Genomic DNA, 20,825 nt, shown 5'->3' on the forward strand with positions numbered 1-20,825 from the left:
GGGTGGTGAGGCACTGGAATGGGTTGCCCAGGGAGGTTGTGAATGCTCCATCCCTGGCGGTGTTCGGGATCAGATTGGACAAAGCCTTGGGTGAGATGGTTTTAGTGTGAGGTGTCCCTGCCCATGGCAGGGGGGTTGGAACTGGATGATTTCAAGGTCCTTTCCAACCCAAACCATTCTATGATTCTATGATTCTAAGATGTTGCATGTACTGAGCCTGACTCCAGAGAAGAGGTTTCTGTTCATCTTGTATCAGAAGTGCTTTCTTCCCGGAGCAGAGTGAAGCATCTGGAATACAGCAGCATGACTGCAGCCTGTGAGGGGAGCAGAGGTCACAGCCCCTTCTTGTGCTCTTTGTCACACAGGAGGTAGGGTGGTGGAGCAGTGCTGCTTTTGCTTTTGTCCCAGGACACTTTAAATAAACCAGCCCACAGCACATAAAGTATAACTGTGCTGTGGCTTTGGCAGTTGCGTTCTTGTCTGTGCATCACTCCAACCAGTGCACTGCAAGCAGGGATGCTTGCTGTGCAGGGATAATGTCTGCGCTCTTCAGGAATGCTTCCACCCCAGGCAGGGCATCCTGCTGCAGTTCACTAACACATCTTTCACTAACTCATCTTCCCTGTTGGTGCTGTGGTTGCTTACAGACCCTTCAGGGACATGCACTCAACTCTCCCTGACGTAATGGCACCCAAGCAGATTGATGATGAGGGCAGGATGTTTCATGATGAAGGCTCTTCCTTGCAACACCTCCAGCCACTGTCATGTTGTGTTTTGGGTAATGCCAAGACAGGATGTACAGCTGGGAGCTTGGAAGATGCTGGTTTGTGAAAGCTGTGTGGAAGAGAAGGCAGTGGGACAAGTGGTCTTTAAGGCCTCAGAAACCCAGAGCCTCTTCCCTGCTGAACTTCACAGCTTTTTGGCATAGTTTGTCCTGCCATATCAGAAATGGTCACTGTCTAGACACCTAAACCCAGGGAGAGGAGATCATGGAAAGAAGGCTACTGCTGGAACTGACCTGCCATTTGTGTTTTGTGAAGAGGAAACAGAGCCTAGGACCAGCTTTAAGGTCTCTTCCAACCCAACCCGTTCTATCAGCCTCTGATCCTACGATTCTGTGTGGCACTCAGGGACGTGGTTTAGTGGTGGACTGGGCCATGCTGGGTTAATGGTTGGAGTCAGTGACCTTAAAGGTCTTTTCCAACCTAAAAGATTCTATGATTCTAAGTTCAGGTTGGATGTAAGGAAGAAGTTCTTTACTGTGAGGGTGATGAGGCGCTGGCACAGGGTGCTGGCCATTAAAGACAAGGCCTTTTCATTGCATTGCAGTTCAGTTTTTTCAGCTGCTCTGATTTCACATATTGTTCTGTTAGAGTAGGAAAAAATACTGGAGGAGAAGGTTAAAATAATGGTTTTATTCTGAGTAGGATGCATGATTAAGAACCACTCCATCCTACAAATCACAACGATGGCTGAAACAATGCTGAACAGGCTGAGGAATAACATTTTGTAGCTGTCAAACACCAGAAGCTGTTGGTATCATTCTTAGAAGTACTTTCAAATCTCACTTGCCTGCAGAGACTTGCATCCCTCTGGAATTCAGAGGTCTAATAGGAAACCATTGCTCAGACTTCATTAAGGTATAGACTAGTTGTGTTTCCATATATGAATTTGGAGTCCATGTAGCCCAGGGAAAAATAAAACGAGGAAAGAAAAATGGCATTTTAACAGCCACCTTGTCCCTATCAGTGGGCAGCAGACCAGGATAAGTGATTAAAATGCCACTGGATGGTCTGTGTTAGTGCAGTGACTGAATCTGGAGTTACTTCAGCAGTGGGAGCACAAATCTATGCCACAGACAACCCTAATATCTTCCCCTTAATGGCTCCATTAGGTAAGTTTTTCTCTCCATTACTATTAGAATAAAACTCAAACATTAATAATGGAGTTTAATTTATCTCACTGGCTTCTCATGACTTTGGGAAAAGATCTCAAGCGAAGATACAACAATGTGTCACACTCCTCTGAATTAACAACTCTCTGGGCTTTTCTAACAAGGGGAGAAAAGGACAGATAGAGACATGAGATTACCGACAGGATGAGAAATAAGGAGCATACAGAAGAGAGGGTGAGATAATTATAAGCAAGATAGGAAAGAAAGGGGAGTCAATAAATTCAATTTATGAAAGGCACAGAATGTGCTCAGCCTGAGCACAAGTGCCCAGACTCAGCGCCAGGAAATCGGATTAGTTAACTTATTTGCTTTGCAATATCTTGGTCTATTCCCTCTAGCAAATTTTCTTCTCCCTTTGTTTCTTGTAGGCAGTGTCAGTTAACTTTTTCATTCCTGGCTCTGCTATTTCTCCCACTTCCAACCAAGCACACAGAGAAGGTAATTTTGAGGCAGTTTCTAACAGCATCTAGCAATTATTTGGTCTGGACTTCTGGGCAATCAGTGAGTAACAATAACTACAATTACAGCTGTGACACACGGAGGATGAGCTAGAAAAGACTGATGCTCATGATGAAAAGCAATTGCTCCTGCTTGCAAATGTATCCACCATAAAAGGCTTCTCTTTCTCTGTTATCCCTAAGAGAGAAACCTCTCTGAATTCTAATCCTGAAGCATGTGTGAAAGAGAAGAATAAATATTTAGGGAACACTTTTAACTACTTGACAGGTTTGGTTGAAGATCTTCAACAAAAAAAAAGGTGTTTAAAAGGGTTCAAAAACCCAACACTCGTATTTATGCAGTTTCCTTTTCCTGCAACTTCTGAACATGAATTAATTCATCCTCATCAGAGTCTTCTGAAGGAATTTCTATCAGATACAAATTGCAGTTATAGCTTAAACACGTAATGCAATTAAGCTGATTTTTTTTCAGTTACTTGAAAGAATAATACAAATTACAAATACAATAAATTAGCATTCCAGATGATGGAAGCCACGGTGTAAATCTAGTCCACTTCGTAAGAACAGGTCATCTATCTATGATGGCTCAAACCCACCCATGGACATGTATCTTGAAACTGGATTCTGGAATACAAAAATCACACAAAAGGAAAACTTACGAAATAAATTAGACACCAGTAATCCCTTGTCATAGGAATGAATGGAATAGATTCAATTTCAAGGAAAAGAATCCAGTTCAAAAGGTCATGAAGAACTGCACAGTGTAGGGAAGAAGGGGATGAACAAGATTTTCCAGCTGGAGCCACGGCTCAAGGATGGCACCTTGACAAAGCTGGTTGGACTTCTCATGCCTGGGCATCTAAGCATGGCTCAACCATCGTTCCAAACTTAATACAAAGGGTCTGTAGCTTTCTGAAAGACAGCCTCAGGCTAGGAGAGCAGGAAAGAGTTCCATGAGCAGGGAGATGTGGGAGGCTGGAGAGTTTCTGAGGACAGGCTGAGAACACTGGGGCTGTTGAGCCTGGAGAAGAGAAGCTGCGTGGAGACCTCAGAGCAGCTTCCAGTGTCTGAAGGGGGCTACAAGGATGCTGGAGAGGGACTCTTCATCAGGGACTGGAGTGATAGGACAAGGGGTGATGGGTTCAAACTGAAGCAGGGGAAGTTCAGGTTGGAGATAAGGCAGAAGTTCTTCCCTGAGGGTGCTGAGGCGCTGGCACAGGGTGCCCAGAGAAGCTGTGGCTGCCCCATCCCTGGCAGTGTTCAAGGCTAGGTTGGACAGAGCCTTGCGTTACATGGTCTAGGATGAGGCATCCCTGCCTGTGGCAGGGGGGTTGGAACTGGATGATCTTAAGGTCCTTTCCAACCAAACCCATTCTCTGATTCTCTGATTCTATAAATGAAGGAGCTCAGGAGCATAAACAAGTGGGCAGGAGGATGTACTGACAAAGGATATATTGAAGAAAATGGCTTTGAAAGGACAGGGTGACTTTTATTTGTCATCACATGGGTCCTCTTTAAGTTTCTCACTAATGATAGCAAAATTTAATATCATAAAGTGATTTCAGAGCTGCCCAGACAGCCAGACAAATTGTCCTCATCCTGCAGTGTTCAGAGAACAACCACGCTACAGCTGGGAGCTGAATTTGTCTTGCAGACTGCCAATGCAGCCAGGCTGCCTGTGCAAAAAGGAGCTCACTGACTGTATAAACAAAGAACTAACAGTAATAGCACTGCAGAAATGTATTAACCACTGTGGGCTGAGGAACAGCTTTAGCACTGCCACGCAACCATTGTCTCCTACACAGAATCACAGAATGAGAGTGGTTTGGGTGGGAAGGGACCTTAAAGCTCACCCAGTTCCAACCCCGGCCACAGGCAGGGACACCTTCCACTAGAGCAGCTTGCTCCAAGCCCCTGTGTCCAACCTGGCCTTGAACACTGCCAGGGATGGGGCAGCCACAGCTTCTCTGGGCACCCTGTGCCAGCGCCTCAGCACCCTCACAGGGAAGAATTCCTTCTTTGTATCTTACCTAAAAAGTGTCATCAACATGAAAGAAATCAAGACTTCCAACTGGTGAGCAATCTAGTTTGAGACATCCCTTTGTCATACTTGTGCCAAGTGGCACCATGTAGTTTAATCCCAGTTTTTTTTACTGCTAAATCTGCAGATACTGGGAAAATTATGCCAACAGTGACAGCTACTCCACTACACAACAGCTTCCCAAGGGAAGAGATGGAAACCCAGCATTTAAATACATTGAACCTGGACTCCACTGAGAGTACACACACACTGGGAACACATAAGAAGGGCTAATCAGATATTCCCATAGTCTTCCTCTCTTCTTCATCCCATCATTATTTCAGCGGCAGTATCTCTAACTCACCTGTTTGGCGTGATTGACACAGTGCAGGTACTGGCTAGCCAGGGCAGAGCAGCTCAGGGTCTCCTGAGCGTGCTGTCGATAACACTGAAGGATCTTATCCTGCAGATCAGCGCAGATCGGATGAGTCTGGTATCTCCTGGGGAAAGAGAAAACAGCCTTTTGGTTCCCTCCTCAAAAGGATTTCAGGAAAGATGCAACTCTTTTAGTTGTTTTTTTAAAGAAGGGAACTAAATAGCGAAGGAAAACACTTTAGAGCAATAAAGAAAGGCTGTTTCTAGAGCCAGCTGGGTTTAAGTGGGTGAGATCTGATGCAAACATCAACATGAGCTGCAGAAGTCTCGCTATTAGGACCACAAGTGTCCTTCTGATGCAGTAGTCGGGTTCCAGCTGGCAAAGAAAATTAACATCCAACTTCATATGAGTACACACTGAAGCAATGACAAAGCACACCTGATCTCACCTGCCTTTAAGACAGTCAGAAGCACAGGACAGCTTCATTCCTCTATAGCCCTATGACTACATCATGTTGCTACTTATTAAATATGGCCCCTGTACAGAAATGAAATCACCCATTAGGCTGACCTGGAGACTACAAAAACCTTGCTACCTTCAGCTAATTTCACCATCTACTTTTGCTGACCCAGTAACAGCCACTAATTCTGGTGCATCCTCCTCACCATCACCTCAATTTTAATCCTGACACCAGATGTGCAAGTTATTTAGGAATTTTGTCCATTTTCTTTATGGATTTATTACTTTTACCATCTTTTTGGCTGGTGCAGTACACTTTCTGCCTGCAACATAAGCCAAAGGAAGGGAAGCTTCTCTAGTCTACTTTGTAAAATCCAGTCTCTTTTGGACAAAGATCTTGTGATTTCCATTAATTCATAAAATGTCATCCACACTGGTAGTGCCACAGAATTAAAATGGGAATCAATACTTCCCTATCTCAAAAGGAAGGGGGGTGGTGAAGTGTTTCAGAGACAAGAAGTCAATTGAAATTTAAAGCTAACAGGACATTTACTTTATAAATACTTTTTAAGGTTCTGATTTCTGTGAGAGACACTCAAATCAGAGTTAAACCCCTCTCACATCAAAGATAAAAGATTTCAACAGTAGGAAAAAACTCCATGAAAATGTAAAGAACCATTTACAGTTCCTATGCCTTGAAAACAACCATCTTCTTTATGGGTGTGAACGACATCTTCCCATTTAGCCTACGAGGAAAGCCTGGCAGTGGCTGCTTTAACATCCAGCTCACATTATTTTTAGTTCAATAAGGTTGTACAAAGCCCTGAGACTCATCAGCCACAGCATCCTTGGATGAATATTCTGTTCCTTCCCATTTTGCTGATTGGCCAAGGCAGATCTCTGCTACAATAAGACAGTGAAAGGCGAAGCACGATGATGTTCCTTAGGGGGACTGACTTCTTGGCAATCACTCAAGATGTAGTACTAAGGAAAAGGAATGTTAAATCACCTTGATTTTACAGCGTGTACCTATATAAAACATCCCTCTTACTCTTTTCATTCATTACCCTACGTCTGTGACTACCAGAATTCAAATGCATTCCCAGGTGCTTACGCACTTTCTGATCCAACTTCTGTAGAGTCTTAGGTATGAGGATTTTCCCTTAATCCCCCCCTCTGCTGATATCAGCAAGCACTTCAAAAGAGAGTCAGGCATCAAAATGTGTGACCATAAACTGCTGCACACTGATTACGGAGGGGTCTGGATCGGGATGGAGCACGAGAGGAAGCACCACGTACGCTCTCTGTAGATGTTAAGACTCACAGCGGTGACGATTCAGGTCCAACTAAACCAGAGCTCATTTTAAATGCCTGAGAGCCTGGTCTGGATTGATAAACCAATAGAATAGACCATGAGTTAACAAAAAATACACTTGGAACATCTAGCTGTGCCTTTATTCACAAGCCATTTTAAAGTGACTTCTTCTATAAACGTGAAGGGGGAAGGAAATGGGCTGCTGGACACTTTGCTATATAAACTCAGTAAATGTATTTGAAGCCATTTCAAGAGGGGTACTCAAACCCACATTAAGGAGCTGTTTTGATTGCTTTATTCCCTGAACCATGCCATTAGTGACAGTTCCAAGTCCACGTATTATTCTTTATTTGAATGCTTCAATGGACTCTTTATGCTGCCAACCATACCGGCTCCCTATAAGACACATCATCTCCTGCCTCACAGTTACTTGTTCTCATACTATGACTTTTTAGATGTGATTTTTTAAGACATGCTCTCAGCTCATTGCCTGTCCTTCCAGGCACTGCAGGCCCAATGCAGGTCAATGCAAACAGGGCCACTTCCTTCAAGTCAACAAAGTCCATTTTCTTGGATTAAGCTGTTGAAGGAGAGCACCGTTTCCGTATCGATCTGCTGTGCTTGTTACGTTACCCTAATGCACTATTTGCACTTTTGGGAAAACACTAAATGAGATTAGTGTCTAACATTAGATGGCCATAAACCACACGCTGCAGGATCTCCCATTCAGGAAAGAAGGTTGCATCGTGCATTATGGTAACCCCACCAAAGGGTCTGTGATTGATTTCTCTTTGGTGGTGAATGACAGGACTCTCAGATGGATGGTCAGAAACTGCCAACAGCAAGGAAACTCCTCAAAAGGGAAATGAAATACCGACCTAACAGAGAACTTCCCTGAAGTTCCTATAAATAAGGGTCATTTTACAGCATTATTTAAAGAAAAACCTTGTAAGTCAACAGCGCAAAACCAGTAATTATCACAGAATCATAGATTCATTATATAGAATCTATAGTGAAAACATGAAGTTTTAAATACCTGAATGGATAAAGCAACCTGGTCTGCTCCCGGAGCTGACCCTGCTTCAACCAGGACATCCCCTCCCTGAACTATCCCACGTCCTGAGAGAGAGACCTGTGGTTTTGGGATATATGGCAGGGAAATTGTCCCCCAGTTCTATGTATTTATTCTCTTAGGAATTTCACAACTAAACCGAAGGTCAAATACACACCTAGGAGTGAACCAGGGAACCCTGCCACGCCTCCATCTCCAGTGCAACTCAATGACTACCTTACAGAATGAACGCACGTGAAAGCTCAAATGCCTTTCTTGGCTGAAGCCAATATGAACAGTGGTCTGATGTGCACCCTGCACCACAAGGCACGCTGATAACAATGGGGTTTTCTTACGTTTACTTGATCTGCTTTCCCCTTTTCCAGCTGCTCCTCAAGCACCTCGCATGCCGGCAGAGTATTTGTGTGCGCTAGAAGAAAACCTCCGAGGAGCAGCACCCCCACCTCTTCCATCAAGCTGATGCACCGCAACCTCATCAAGGTAAGAAGATGAAGACACAAAAGAGAATGAGAGAGTGTTTTAAAGAGAAATATTCTATGCTAAAACACGAAGGGAAACTTTAATGAAGGGAACTTTGTACTCATGTAGCCTCTCTCAAAGAGCATAGCTTATTGTACTCCTGGGGGCTCCGAGAAAGAAGCCCCTTCATGGCATTCAAACAAAACGTCTACTAAAGAGGAAAAGGGAAATCACCATGGTAAGCTGTACAAGCTTTGTGATAAAACTGACATTGTGACTGAAGGAATCTGAATCGCTGATGAGCTTCCAACTGTGCAGGTATCTGGCATAATCCCACCAGATCGGGACTTGAGGCAATTGTCACTTAATACGGGGGGAGATAAAATAGCATGCAAGGCAAAGAAAAACAACAGTGCCATTAGATGGCCAGAAGTAGCCAGGGCTTCATTTTATTCCTCATTAAAATGCTGACACCTATCAAAAGCATCTGGTTTTATTTGTGTGACCTTTGGCGTCTGAGGCTACTTCTGTGCTACTAAATAAAACACAGCAGAGATAATCCTCTGGGTCCAGCACAACCTGCATCCCTCCAGCATGAAATCTTGCTTTCCCTTCCAAACAAGCAGCTCAGCACATCCAAATCCAACCAGCAAACTGGGGATAGTCCCCAGCATGTGCTGGAAAGCCTTAGCTCCAAAACAAACCCCTATAAATGAACGTGATACCAATGACACCCAATGCACCAGCACAGGAGGGTGCTGGAGCTGATGTCTTGACCTGTTTTATTTACTCCTCCTGATGTGATCAGATTCCAACTGCACTAGGGAGCGTGCAAAGCAAAACAAAGAAAAGAGGATGATTCTGTTCTCAACGGGCTTATAATGCACACAAAGATAAGAAACAACACATTGAGGCCAACAGATGGTGAAACAAAAGGAAACTGAGGCAATCTGCACCATCACAAAACAGACAAGAGGAAAAGGCCTCAAGTTGTGCCAGGGGAAGCTTAGATGGGGAATTGGGAAAAAAATGTATTCACCAAAAGGGTTGTCAAGCATTGGAAAAGGCTGTCCAGGGAAGTGGTGGAGTCAGCATCCCTGGAGGGCTTTCAAAGATGTGTAGATGAGGCCGTTAGTGACATGGCTTAGTGGTGGACTTGGCGCTGCTGGATTAATGGTTGCACTTGATGGTATAAAGATCTTTTCCAACCTAAACAATTCTATGATAGGCAGCCCACCAAGTATAACAACAGCCTAGTTGTTTTCAAGTGTTTGTGAGCAGCCAAGAGGAGTTTTAGAGGCTTTTGTGGGCAGCGAATCGATGAATGTTGTCTATGTCTAGCAGAAATTCCTTCTGAGAGACACTGAAACGTGGTGCTTGTTTGAATAGTGGATGAGTGAGGGATAGAAGGGGGCAGCACGCACGGGTCAGAGAGAAAATAAACAGCGAATTGGAAGCAGCATGGAAGCACAAATGGGACATATGTGGCTTCGAAAGTGAAGACGTGTGACTTGCACGGGATCACAATGATGGGGAAGCCAGTGGCAGGATGAAAGGAGATGATGTGAATCCAGGGTAGGAAACAGCACTGCTTTCAACAGGTATCATCAGGGCAAGATTTCAAAGTGAAAATGAATGTTGCAGTAACTGGTAGCCTGAGTAGTGATGGATTTAGCTAAGCAGATGGACAAGAAAGGCTGTGTCTGAGATACTTTACATAGAGTCAGCAAGAGCAAAACATAAGCCTAGCTGAGAAGACCTCAAGAGAAGGTCAGCTCAAAGATGAAGTGTAAGCAACAAGTCTGGAGCAGCAGCAAGACAGTGGTATTTTCCATCCTGACACAAAAGGTGGTGAGGGGGTTATTCCTTTTTTAAGGGTATCTCGTCCAAACAGAGCCACTTCCAACAGCATCACTGCAGAGTGAATACGCAGGACTTGTTCATAGAACAGAGAAGAGCTGCAAAACAGATAGTGGGACAAAAGGGCATATGATAATGAAGGTCCTTACTGCTGCAACCAGTATTTTTAGGTTTGAAATCAATTTACTCCTTATATTAAATTATTTTTAAACATTGTCTTCGCACATGAAGTGTAGGTGATGACTTGAAAGCGCATTATGAAACATGCAAAGCACAAACCAAATGGTTCTGTTCTTCTCAAAAATCATTTGGAAGTTAATACTGCAGATCTGAGTTCTGAATATCTACAAGTGATGCTATGAAGCAGTCCATAATCAAGCTGTGCCCACACAGAGCCCTCAGAATTACCGTGTGGGAAGTGCTGCCAGCAAAAGATCAAGTACTGTGGAGTTGATTCTTGCTTTTATTTACACATGAGTACATAGTGTGACTTCTGCAAAAGGTGTAAAGGAAAGAATTTGCCTAATGAATCTATGATGAAATGGTGATCGAGAACCACAGTTGTTTCTGCTCTACAGCTGAGAATGCTAAACACATGTAGTAATACTAAATAAATGTCTTCTGCACAAGTTGGAATACAACTTATTCCGCCTGCTGCTATACGTATCTTTTGTGCTACTAGGGATCAAGTCCAGTGTCAATATTGCCCCTGTTATTTTTAGCTTCTTTTGCCTAAAATCCCAGCACTGACAAAATCATTGGCAAATGTTTGTCATCCTCTCATTTATTTCATCTCTCCCCCAGGCTTCTTCAAATAAAAACCTATTTCAAACGTTCTGACCTTTGAAATTTAAGGACGGAGATGAGAAGGAAAGATTCCAGCATATTCATACACTCTGCTTGAAGACAGACATTTAATTATGTCTGAGGAGTACTAAGTCAAGTTCAATAGGTGGACAAAAGCCTGGTTTAACAACAAAGCACAGCAGACAGTATGACTGACCTTTACAGATGCTTTTTGTTTATGTAGTAAGTATTTCCCACCTGGTACATTGGCAGGATATCAGCTTGTAGTGTAAGCAAAGTGGAAATCATTCCCTGTATTGCAACAACTTATTTATTGCATTCAGGGAGGAAAGAGCATCTCTAAGATTAACAGAGAGAATTTACAACCTCAAATCTGGCAGAGCGCATAAATACGAGCAGAACTTCAAGGAGTGAGTAATTCCACATTTGCATGTGTAAAGTTATGCACATTCTTAAATCCCTTGTTGGGCTGGGACTTACAACAGGAAGACATTAGGATGAGAACCAGAAAAAAGATTTTCTGGTTGTGAATCCTAATTAGACTGATGAAGGAGTTGCCAAGGTAAATGTTCAGATGTTTAGGATATAATATTAGGACTAGATCTCATCAGGCTTGAAAGACAACTGCAAGTGAACGTGAGATGGATCTGTGAAATTATCAATGGCAAGAGATGAAGCTAGTGAGGTTTTTCTAGAAGCATTTACAATGACAGAATAATTCAATCCTTTCCAAACAACACATCATGAAAAAAATCACGGTGAGGCCCTAGCACAGGGTGCCCAGAGAAGCTGTGGCTGCCCCATCCCTGGCAGTGTTCAGGTTGGACACAGGGGCTTGGAGCAAGCTGCTCTAGGGGAAGGTGTCCCTGCCCGTGGCAGGGGTTGGAACTGGAGGAGCTTTAAGGTCCCTTCCACCTCAAACCATCCTATAATCCTATGAAAAGCTGGTACTTACTGCTAGAGGATACTGGGGTTACCATAAGTTCAAAAGATAACTACACAGTAACACAAGAGTCACTGTATAGTGACAAGTCCATCAAAGAGATTCTAAACAAAAATACAATGTTTGGCTCAGGAAAGCCCCACTCCACCACTTGTTGGAAGGCAAAATGGTATCACTGCATAATTCCCCCGTTTTACAGTGTTTTCTAAATACCCACTCCTAGCCATTGCCCGATAAGCTAAGGGGACCTCTGAGCTGACATGCTGTGACTGCTTATACTCCAAATAGCTTGATGAGCAAGTCATCAAATGAATACAAGACTCCTATCAACCCCTACAGACAAAATTAGATTGAATACTTTGATTTAAATTGGTCTGAATTGACTTCTATTATCCCAAAGCACTATTTGTATACAAAATCCCTCTCCCTGAAAAAAAAACAACAAAGGAACCCTTAAAATACAAAGTACATCAACATATTATTATACAAATGTACCTTACACACAGCTGGTCCTTGCAGCTGCAAAGGGAACAACGTGTTGGAATTACCCATATTTAGGATGCACATTTTTTGTACTTAGCTTAAGGAACAGTTTTTACTGAATGCCAGGATACTAAAATAAATAATCACAGATAATGATATGAAATTTAGACTTCTAAGAGGGACGTGAATGTCTCTACAGTGGGAGAAAATAACATGGCAATTATAATCTTTAATCGGAACAAACCCTGGAAGGAGCAGTTTAATCTGCATGGAATATACTGTAGCCATGTAATGTATCTCTATGCCAACCGTATCCTGGGCTGCATCAAAAGGAGTGTGACCAGCAGGTCAGAGGAGGTGATCCTGCCCCTCTACTCTGCTCTCATGAGATTCCACTGTGTGCAGTTCTTATGCTGTTGTCCTCCCCATAAGAAGGACATGGAACTGTTGGAATGAACCCAGAGGAAGCCATGAGGATGATGAAGGGCTGGGGCACCTCCCAGATGCAGACAGGCTGAGAACATTGGGGCTGTTGAGCCTGGAGAAGAGAAGCTGCGTGGAGACCTCAGAGCAGCTTCCAGTGTCTGAAGGGGGCTAACAAGGATGCTGGAGAGGGACTCTTCATCAGAGACTGTAGCGATAGGACAAGGGGTGATGGGTTCAAACTGAAATAGCAGAGATTTAGGTTGGATATGACGAAGAAATTCATTAGTGTGAGGGTGGTGAGGCACTGGAATGGGTTGCCCAGAGAAGTGGTGGTGAATGCTCCATCCCTGGCAGTGTTCAAGGCCATGCTGGATGGAGTCTTGGGTGACATGGTCTAGTGTGTGGTGTCCTTGACAGGACAAGGGGCAAAGGGCTTGGAACTAAAAGGGTCTTAAGGTCCTTTCCAACCCTAGCTAGTCTGATTTTATATAGAGAGAGAAAGAATTTCTTGGTCTTGCACTGATCAAAACCAGTTCTCAAGTTTGGCAAGCTGAGAGACAAAGATCAATCAGCTCAGATACACATAAGTCCGTCCAACTCAGCGGAACAAAACCCAAACCAAACCCACCGCAAGAGTCAAATCTGCTCCATCTGGGCTGAGCAAAGCCCTCCACTGCCATGCCTACGTGATCAGCATATCAACACTTGCATTGCGAGCCTCCTAATGTAAATCACAGATTATTTTTAGAGTTTGCATGTGGCATCACTCGAGCTCTGTCTCATTACTCCGCCCTCAAAATTATTTAATGAAGAATGGCAAGGTTCCACTGGCTCAGCTGTTCGTGAGTAGACCAAAGATCATCGAGGCAAACAACACCAGGTGGTGCCATTTCGTACCATTAGGACTTCTGGGGGCTTTTTGGCACTATGGAGATTTAGGCTGCAGCAAGCAGCGAGGGAATCAACCCTTCTCTTTAAATGCAGCTAGAGCTCATGATGAGGTAGATTGGGTGTCTGGGAACTACAGTTAATGCTTTGGCTGATGTTCGTCATAGAAGTGGCTGATGCAGTGGTTTGCAATCGTTGCCGTTCCAGGATTACTTGGCTATATTAATGAGCATTACATACTATGTAAAAATACAGTGCAGTATTTCTGATTTTTAAATGAAAAAGAACTTAGTAATAATTCATCTCAGTCTCCCCTCGGGCAGGTTAAAGCCATTCCCCTTGGCCTGGCCCTACAGGCCCTTGTCCCAAGCCCCTCTCCAGCTTTCCTGCAGCCCCTTTAGGCACTGGAGCTGCTCTCAGGTCTCCCCTTCAGGAGCCTTCTCTTCTCCAGGCTGACCCAGCCCAGCTCTCTCAGCCTGGCTCCAGAGCAGAGCTGCTCCAGCCCTCGCAGCATCTCCGTGGCCTCCCCTGCACTCGCTCCAACAGCTCCACGTCCCTCTTGTGCTGCTGCCCCAGAGCTGGATCAGGACTGCAGGGGGGGTCACCCCAGAGCACAGCAGAGGGGCAGGATCCCCTCCCTGAGCTGCTGCTCACCCTCTGGGGGTGCAGCCCAGCACACGGGGGGGTTCTGGGCTCAAGCGCACACTGAAGCCGGGTCATGGGGAGCTTCTCATCAACCAACACCCCCAAGTCCTCATTCCTGCCCCATGTTAATTTTCCATGTACTGTTACCTCCCTGTGCGTGTAAAACACAGACGCACACACAAAAAGAGCCAACAGACCTAAATAAAGGCCAAAAGCCCAAATGTGCAGCATAAACCAAACACACGGGAGCACACCATGTTTTAGATTTATTACTGCCACTTATTTCCCAAGAGCTATACAACTCACTTCAGGCTTTGTAAACCCCTGAGTAACATGGTCATCCCAAAATGGTGCTAATAAAATCTTCACAGCACCTTACCCTACTGCACTAAAACCCCAGCTTTCCCTTATATAGGTTCTATATAATGTGTTCTAATAAGAAGAGCGATTTCTCATCTATAGCAAAGGTCAACTACTGCACTCAGCGTGAAGCACCACAAGACGCTATCTCGTGGCACGTTATTATCCAAATATTACTCTCTAGAGCAATATAAGTTTAACTGTTTTCTTCAGCCATAAGAGGCCCAAAAGCCTGTTACTGACCACAAAACTAAGATATTATCAGTGGAAGGAGCGTACAGAAAAAGCAATCAACAGTTAAACACTTCAAGCATCGTCGCTCCTCTGGGTGATGATTACTTGAGGGAATTGAAGGTTGCAATCTTAAGAGAGAGGAGAATAAATGCCTATTTTTCATTTGGGCATGAAGTTATTTAACAAACAAGGCTTGGATTCACCCTGACAAGCTACAAAGGCTCCGTGCACTTCCCCAGGTCTTGCTGTGGCGAGCCACCCTTTCCATACAATATAATCAGCTGGGCTGCAACAACAACAATGTGTTAGCAAACACACACAGAGAGTAATAATCACCCTGCAAACATGTTGATAATAAGCTGGTGCTGGACCTTGCTCTAATATATCTTGGTATCTTAGTTTTAATGTGCTTGTACAGCGTGCTATGGAACTATTAAAACATAACGCCCTCTTAGCATCCTACTAGGGAAAATGCACTGTTCACCATGAACAGATAATGAACTGAACTTGGTGATGAGTTCTAAAGCACAATACTGATGCTTTTTTTAAATTATTTTCATTACTTTTCATTATTTTAAATAATTTTTCACTGCCTGCTAATGGATGTTTCCCTGAGACTAATACTAGACATGATGGTACCTGGAAAGCAGTTTAACAACAGAAGGTAGAGGGTATTCACAGAATACTGAAGTAGTTTGGGTTGGAAGGGACCTTGAAGCTCCTCCAGTTCCAACCCCCTGCCACGGGCAGGGACCCCTTCCACTGGAGCAGCTTGCTCCAAGCCCCTGTCTCCAACCTGGCCTTGAACACTGCCAGGGATGGGGCAGCCACAGCTTCTCTGGGCACCCTGTGCCAGTGCCTCAGCACCCTCACAGGAAGAGCTTCTGCCTAAGAGCTCATCTCAGTCTCCCCTCTGGCAGCTTAAAGCCATTCCCCTTGGCCTGGCCCTACAGGCCCTTGTCCCAAGCCCCTCTCCAGCTTTCCTGCAGCCCCTTTAGGCACTGGAGCTGCTCTAAGGTCTCCCCTTCAGGAGCCTTCTCTTCTCCAGGCTGCCCCAGCCCAGCTCTCTCAGCCTGGCTCCAGAGCAGAGCTGCTCCAGCCCTCGCAGCATCTCCGTGGCCTCCTCTGCACTCGCTCCAACAGCTCCACGTCCCTGGTGTATTGGGGGCCCCAGACCTGAATGCAGGGAAACATCACTGCTTACTTGTTGGAAACATTGCATGGAAACATCATTCCTAAATCTCAAAGGTCTTACGAAGGTCTCTCCTTGCACAGCTGCTGTGTTCTGGCAGCATTAATTAGACACTGGGTTATTTAATGGAACTTCAATCTGGTCTAAGAAAGTCATTCTGATGCTTGGTGTTTTATAACCTTATCCCCTATGATTTTTAAGTCGCTATTTCTTTTTGCTAACATCTTCCAGTAGTTTGGTAGCAGGGTGCTTTTAAGTTACAGTACCTCAAGCTTGACAAACTTTAGATCAACCACTAACATCTTTCACAGTTAGGTCATGCCCCTTGATTTCAACTGGTTCTCACGGGAGGTTTACTACTAATTGCTGCTAACTTTCTGCTGCTGTGGCACATCTCCTTACAAAGGATGGTACCAGGCTAAGAGAAAGACACTAATTCTTCTTGCCATTTGCAGATGGAAACTGGGGATCCTTGACATCCTGCTGGGAACTTTGGTTTTGTTTTTAAGGGGTCTAAATAGAAGACAGCCTGAAATAACCCTTACAGGAGAACAGTAAGACGTGAAAAGAGTAATAATGTAGGGCAAAAATACCCCAGTGATGCAAATTGTAACAGAAACAGCATGTTTTTTTCTACAGGTCGTTCCTCCTTCTCCTAGCATCACTTCTACAAGCAGGTAAAATTTAAATGACCTCTTTCGTACCATGCCACAAACAAAACTGGTCTCCTTTGGGGTTGCTGCTTACACAGACTGGCAGGATCTTACCACGCTCATCCCACTTTGTGGGAAAGGTGAGTCTACTGTAAAGCTAACATGGCAGCGAGTGCAAGCACCCTAGCAAAGGTCCAGAGAGCTGAGAGAGGCAGTAATGAACATAATTATAGCTAGTTATTGTTTGGTCTACTTACAGCCCAATTTTATAATGCTCCTGCCAGCAGAGCTATTTTCTGTGATGTCTTTTTCATGCAGCAACCTTTTCCCAAATCAAAGGCAAAGCAATACTCGGCGGTTTCTCCTGCAGCCTGTTTGACAATAAAAGTTAATACTGAACCTTGACTGTTATCAATCTTCATAAACGTGTCCATGATACAGCAAGCCTGTTCCATATTACACCGAGTCTGTTACTAATGCATGCACAGGAGCAACCCGGCTGCTTAATGGATCTCCTAAATGGCTTGAAACTGGGACCCGTGTTAAGTGACAAGGAAAGTTTTAAAGGAATAACTGCTTTTCTCATTTCGCTCACTCTGTGATAAAATGATTACAGATTAGATCAGGTCTGTCCTGAGAAATGTGTCCTGTACTATGATATGAATTTACACAGACAAAATAGAGACCCCTGGAAAATATACATAGTATTCAAGGAACTATAGTGAGAAGTGTGAATTATCAGTGTTATTAGTTCCTTTTAGCAGAGATCTATGGGACCAAGGATTTTGATATTCAAGCACTGAATTCAAAGCCCGATGGAACAAACTTATTTGAGTGGCACACACATCCTCTTAAGGAGAAGAAGGGGGAATGCCTGATCTGTATTAATTTGGGTATTATCTGAAAGCAATTAGTTTACAATGCTTATCCAGGACAAGAGGGTGCTGAGCTTGACCTTCCCACATCTGTACTGCAAGGATCCTAAATATAGGTTTACCAGGTACTGAGGAACTTGAAGACAACTTCTGCCCCACACAGTGTCATGCTGTGCAACCCGAGAGGAGAAACAAGTCCCCAGGTTTAAAATAAAGAGAACCTGGGGTAGAGCCATTACATAGATAAGCTTCATCCTTAATCAATCACACTACCAAAACCTCTTTGCAGACTGTTCAGAAGAATATCTGCAATTCTCTACCTAAAGGAACCAAAATATTTAATAGAAGAGCTGGTGAATTGGCTTTGACACTGAATTTCTCTATAAAGAACTCGGTTTAAAATCTACATTGATGCTGCACCTGCATCTTTATATCGAGAGGGTTACAACCATTTTTTGGCCAAACTACTGTGTCTAGTCAAGGCAAAGGGGAAATACTAGATGTGATGGAAGAGAAGGGAGCGCATCCCATCAGCCCATGCAAGAGCAAGATTTCACTCACAGTAAAGCAGTGTAGACAGAGGGAGTCTATTACACACGGATCTATAAAGCCTGTCTCGCAAAACCTTTCGATCCTGATCTTCTTTTGCTTCCAGTAATGTGTACAGCACAGTGCAGCATCTGCTATGGAATATTATCCATCTTAACATACCCTAGACAGGGGAGTCCATCTTTATAGAGTTTATAGCCACAGACATGGCACTCGAGTGGTCTCCTTAAAGATACACTTAATAGTTTTATCTTCTTCATTCAGTTCCTTCCTCCAGGCTTTAATGTGGGCTTTAAATGTTCCAGGACTATACTTTGATTTTCGACTGCAGGTAGATGAAGGGGAAGGCAAGAGAGTGGGAAAGCAGCTTTATGACATTTTTTCTTTAAACATTGATAAGTTTTCCAATTTCAGTTATAGATCCTCTATAGAAATACACAGCACTTGAACTGACAAAACTCACTGACACTTCACTGCCCCATCAACAGTAATGGGAAAATAGTTCTCCTACCAAATAGCTTTGCGTCTTCTCCTATTCTATTAGGGTTAGAAGGTGGTGTGCTTTTCATGCTTCTGCGTGTGCAGCCTGCCACCCAAATATCAGGTCACATCTATGCATCCGAACTGTTTTAAAATGCCAAAGTAAATCCAAAATACTTAGGAAATCCTCCCTTCAAAAACAGCAGGAAAAGAGGTTTGATTTGCTAAAGAATGAAGCTCATGTTGAAGAAAATCTGATAATGCATTTATCAGATACTGTAAACACCTGTAAAACATCAGTTAGGGCATTTCATAACCAATACATGTATTCTCTATAGATGTCAGGGCTCATGCTTTAAAAATGAAGTAATTTAATAACTGAGAGAATCAAAAAGCATGTTCAGAAAAGAGTTTAGCATTTTGCACGCAGTGACAGCACAAGGGGTGATGGCTTTAACCTGCCAGAAGGGAGATGGAGATGAGCTCTTAGGCAGAAGCTCTTCCCTGTGAGGGTGCTGAGGCACTGGCACAGGGTGCCCAGAGAAGCTGTGGCTGCCCCATCCCTGGCAGTGTTCAAGGCCAGGTTGGACACAGGGGCTTGGAGCAAGCTGCTCTAGTGGAAGGTGTCCCTGCCTATGGCAGGGACTGGAACTGGAGCTTCAAGGTCCCTTCCAACCCAAACCAGTCTGGGATTCTGTGATTCCTATTAAAAATGCCAATGGAAGAGCAACAGGTTGCTGGGTGACTGTTGGAAGATACAGAAACATTTCTCGACCACCACAGGCCTCATGGACACATTGGGCTGAAACCCTGACTGCTAAACATGGCTCAGATCTGATTGAGATTCATCTTTATTTAGGCAGCCCTAAGCAAACAGGACTATAAAAAGCAATATTGGAAGACAAACTGTAATTAAAAGTGCAGCTCTGCTCAGAGAAGAAGCCATTAGAGCATAACTATTCTCTGCATGCCTTATGTCTTACCTATTTCCCAAAGTAGAAAAAAAGCAATGTATTTTTCATACCATTGAGTCTTTTTAGATCATTTTACCTTTTAGCTACAGAGTAAGGCTGGTGCAATATACCTCAAGCCAGGATTGTCAAGCCCAGTAATACTTTTTACTACAGGAATTAACGTTTTACTCTTGAACTAATATCACAAGAGCTAGGAGGCAACCAGGCAGCTGAACTACTTTATGCAACATCCTAACACTATTTGTACAAACCTGCTTTTCTGAGTATGCCAGCACTTTGCAACAAAGCATATGATTTGATATTTGTTTAATGTGTACTTCGGCTTTACACTGTGATTTCACTTAGATGGAGTCCAAGTAGAATGACTGCGGTTTCTTTTTGACCCTGATTTAGCCCGACACTACTGGAAGGGAGAAAGAGAAAAAGAGAGGGAAGCCTGGTTAATTACAAGTGGTAGCAAATGAGCTGTAATGGAGGTGTTATGAATGTAAATCAGTGACACCCGATCCAGCAAGAGCAGCATCTGTGCATGCAGCTTCCAAAGTAATGAGATCATGCTGATGTACTGGCATCCTGCTTTGATCACTTCATCTTGTTCGAGAGCTCTGATGGGAAAACAAAGGTCAGTGGCACTGACCTCCCTTCCCACAGCTTGCACACGCACTGCTATTAGGGACTGATCAAGGACTGCTGTCTTTCCACCCCATGATTTCAGATGGTTACATCGTTGGGGGCCTTAACTAAACAGATAGCACAACCTCCTGCCATGTGCAGTGTCATGTTCTAACATGTAGAGGTAATTGGCAATTCATTCTTCACCCTGTAACCAGACAGAGGTGCGTGCTGCTTAGAGAAATCATACCATTAATGCTGCAAAACATGGCCCCTTCCAGAAAGGGAGGTTCGCTTCTGTGTGCTCCCAAGTGGGGGCTGTGAGATCTGTAGGCTTTGATCTCACAGATGGCTTGGACTCATAAAAAACGTCCTTAGGAAAGGTATTTGTAAATCTCAGCACCAGAAGATTACAAAATACAGAACAAATTAATAACAGAGACTGAGTTTAACCTTCCTGGGCTTAATACTGTAATTGGGAAATCATCTACTCGTGTTAATACAAAATCCCAACAAAGGATGCTTAAGGTATTAAAACAAGAGGCTTTAGTCCCTGAGAAGGAGCATGAAGCCAGATGTACCACTGCAGTGAAGAGTCAGTCCTCGTTGGCTGTGCGTGGCTCACGGAGCTGCAGTCAGCAGCAAGAACTGCCCTAATGAGAGCATCCATCAATTTTCAGGAAACTTGGTGGATTTCCAGCACACCAAAAGAGGGAATGTGCCAATTTAAC

At 43.9% G+C, this 20,825-nt stretch overlaps 1 protein-coding gene across 2 annotated transcripts in view; it reads right to left on the reverse strand.

Annotated features, from left to right (window-relative positions):
• CHCHD3 (coiled-coil-helix-coiled-coil-helix domain containing 3) overlaps positions 1-20,825 on the reverse strand; it is a 163,158-nt gene that overhangs the window by 3,314 nt on the left and 139,019 nt on the right. For both annotated transcript variants that reach the window (XM_057425612.1, XM_057425611.1), the window contains exon 7: positions 4,797-4,932. In XM_057425612.1, the coding sequence (XP_057281595.1) occupies positions 4,797-4,932 (136 nt within the window). The remainder of the gene's footprint in view (positions 1-4,796; positions 4,933-20,825) is intronic.

The sequence above is a fragment of the Pezoporus wallicus genome, unplaced genomic scaffold (assembly GCF_028554395.1).
Source record: "Pezoporus wallicus isolate ANWC-B61680 ecotype Strahan unplaced genomic scaffold, APGP_CSIRO_Pwel_v1 contig_4722, whole genome shotgun sequence".
NCBI classification, from domain to species: domain Eukaryota; kingdom Metazoa; phylum Chordata; class Aves; order Psittaciformes; family Psittacidae; genus Pezoporus; species Pezoporus wallicus.